Source organism: Oncorhynchus gorbuscha, linkage group LG21 (assembly GCF_021184085.1).
Source record: "Oncorhynchus gorbuscha isolate QuinsamMale2020 ecotype Even-year linkage group LG21, OgorEven_v1.0, whole genome shotgun sequence".
Taxonomy (NCBI): Eukaryota; Metazoa; Chordata; class Actinopteri; order Salmoniformes; family Salmonidae; genus Oncorhynchus; species Oncorhynchus gorbuscha.
The window spans coordinates 8,843,395-8,845,284 of record NC_060193.1 but is presented as its reverse complement, the minus strand read 5'-3'; the positions used below and the strand labels follow the sequence as shown (position 1 = coordinate 8,845,284).

Below are 1,890 nucleotides of genomic sequence, written 5' to 3'. Positions count from 1 at the left end.
ACCTCTAATTAACCTCTGAGCCACTTACAGTCCATCTGAGAGGTCTGAGACAGATCCATAGTTTCAGGGCTGTGTCCTGATTTTCTACCTTTTTCCTAAAAGTGTGCACACTTCGGGAGAAAGGAGAGATTATTGGAACGTAACGTCAGCCTTCATTAATAGCAGTCTGTTCTGCTGGAGGTTTGGTGTAAGAAGCCGGCCTCTCGCCACATCATGCCCAGTATCTGTGCAGTCTGGCTTGGCACGGTGTGGCTCTGGGGCCCCTTTGTGACTTGGATTGGTAGTTGAGAGAAAAAAGACAGAGAGGTCATGAGGGAGAGAGATGGGGAGAGAGAGAGAGATGGGGGGGAGAGAGAGAGAGAGAGAGAGAGAGAGAGAGAGAGAGAGAGAGAGAGAGAGAGAGAGAGAGAGAGAGAGAGAGAGTATGGCTTTTGTGTGTGTATAACATCACAAGTGATTTATCTCCGTATCCCACCCTTTCTCTCTCTTTTCATCCCTGTTTCGTCTGTGTTCAGCAATAGACAGAGAAGAGCTCAGTAATGTCTCTCTTTTCATCCCTGTTTCGTCTGTGTTCAGCAATAGACAAGAGAAGAGCTCAGTAATGTCTCTCTTTTTATCCCTGTTTCGTCTGTGTTCAGCAATAGACAAGAGAAGAGCTCAGTAATGTCTCTCTTTTCAAATGGCACACTATTCTCTATATAGTGCAGTGCTCATGAACCAGGGTGGCCTTTGGGACACAATCTATATGTCTCTTTTCTCAACTCGTGTATCTTGGTTATGCGTCTATCACCGTGTATCAGATTGAACTCTCCTCACACTGGGCTAATGGTGCTGGTAACTTAAACAACGCAAACCCCGCTAACTCCTCCTCAATTCCCCCCAACCCCTCCCCTAGCCCCTCGTCCTCCTCATCCCCCTGTCCTCCATCCGGCCTCCTCCTCTCTCTCTCTCCTCCCCTCCTCTCGTCCGTCACCATCTCCTGAACGTGAAGCTTCAGCCCATTCACAGCGCTCGCTGCCGTCTGCACGTTACAGTTAGCGTTGTTGGCGTAGCCGGCGTTGCCGTGGCCGCCGACGTGGCCGTCGTTACCGTCGCAGCCGCCGTTGCCGCCAGCGACGCCGTAGTTGCCGTGGTGACCGCCGTTTCCGTTGCCGTGGTGGTGTGTCAGTAGCAGTGTTCCATTTCCTCTCTTCTCCGTTAATGGGAACCCCTCTGACAGAAGACTTCCGCTGCTAGGTGACTGCGGTGTCGCCGAGGAGCCCAGTAAGTCCTGCCCTTTCTCAGAGGAAAGGGAGTGGTCTGGGTGGCGCTGGCCAATCACACGTCGGCGGGACAGGAAGTAGAGAAGGAAGCCTCCGAGGACGATGCCCAGGCTGGAGGAGAGAGGGGATCAGGGTGTTAAAGAGAGATTTTGTTAAGTTTTGAAAGCAGCAAAGAGTGAGTGAAGATGTATGTGTGTGTACGTAAGTATGTGCATATGCTTGTGTGCATGTGTGTGTCCATGTGTGTGTGTCCACATGTGTGTGTGTGTGTGTTTATCCTACACGAAGCAGAGCATGTAGATGGCCAGTAGGTGACGTCCTCCAGCCATCGCCATGGCCCCCCCAGCGCTGGGACCCTCCAGGGTGAGATGGTAGGAGGCTCTGCGACAGGCAGAACTCTCCTCCTTACCCTCTGGTCCACCCTCCTGGACCACAAACACACAGTAAAAAGAGTCATTAAGAGTTCACTTCTCCACAGTCAGGACTCTCCTCCTTACCCCCTGGCCCACCCTCCTGGTGGGGGAGAGACATAGGCTAGGGGGGGCAGGAGGGAGAGAGGAGAGTGGGGGGACAGGAGGGAGAGAGGGGAGTGGGGGGACAGGAGGGAGAGAGGGGAGTGGGGGGACAG

At 53.2% G+C, this 1,890-nt stretch overlaps 1 protein-coding gene across 1 annotated transcript in view; it reads right to left on the bottom strand.

Annotated features, from left to right (window-relative positions):
* Nucleotides 1–796: 796 nt before the first annotated feature.
* sema4f (sema domain, immunoglobulin domain (Ig), transmembrane domain (TM) and short cytoplasmic domain, (semaphorin) 4F) overlaps nucleotides 797–1,890 on the bottom strand; it is a 144,623-nt gene continuing 143,529 nt past the window's right edge. The window contains exons 17-18 of the mRNA XM_046320451.1: nucleotides 1,545–1,687; nucleotides 797–1,373 (exon numbers count right to left, since the gene is read on the bottom strand). Of these exons, the coding sequence (XP_046176407.1) occupies nucleotides 797–1,373; nucleotides 1,545–1,687 (720 nt within the window). The remainder of the gene's footprint in view (nucleotides 1,374–1,544; nucleotides 1,688–1,890) is intronic.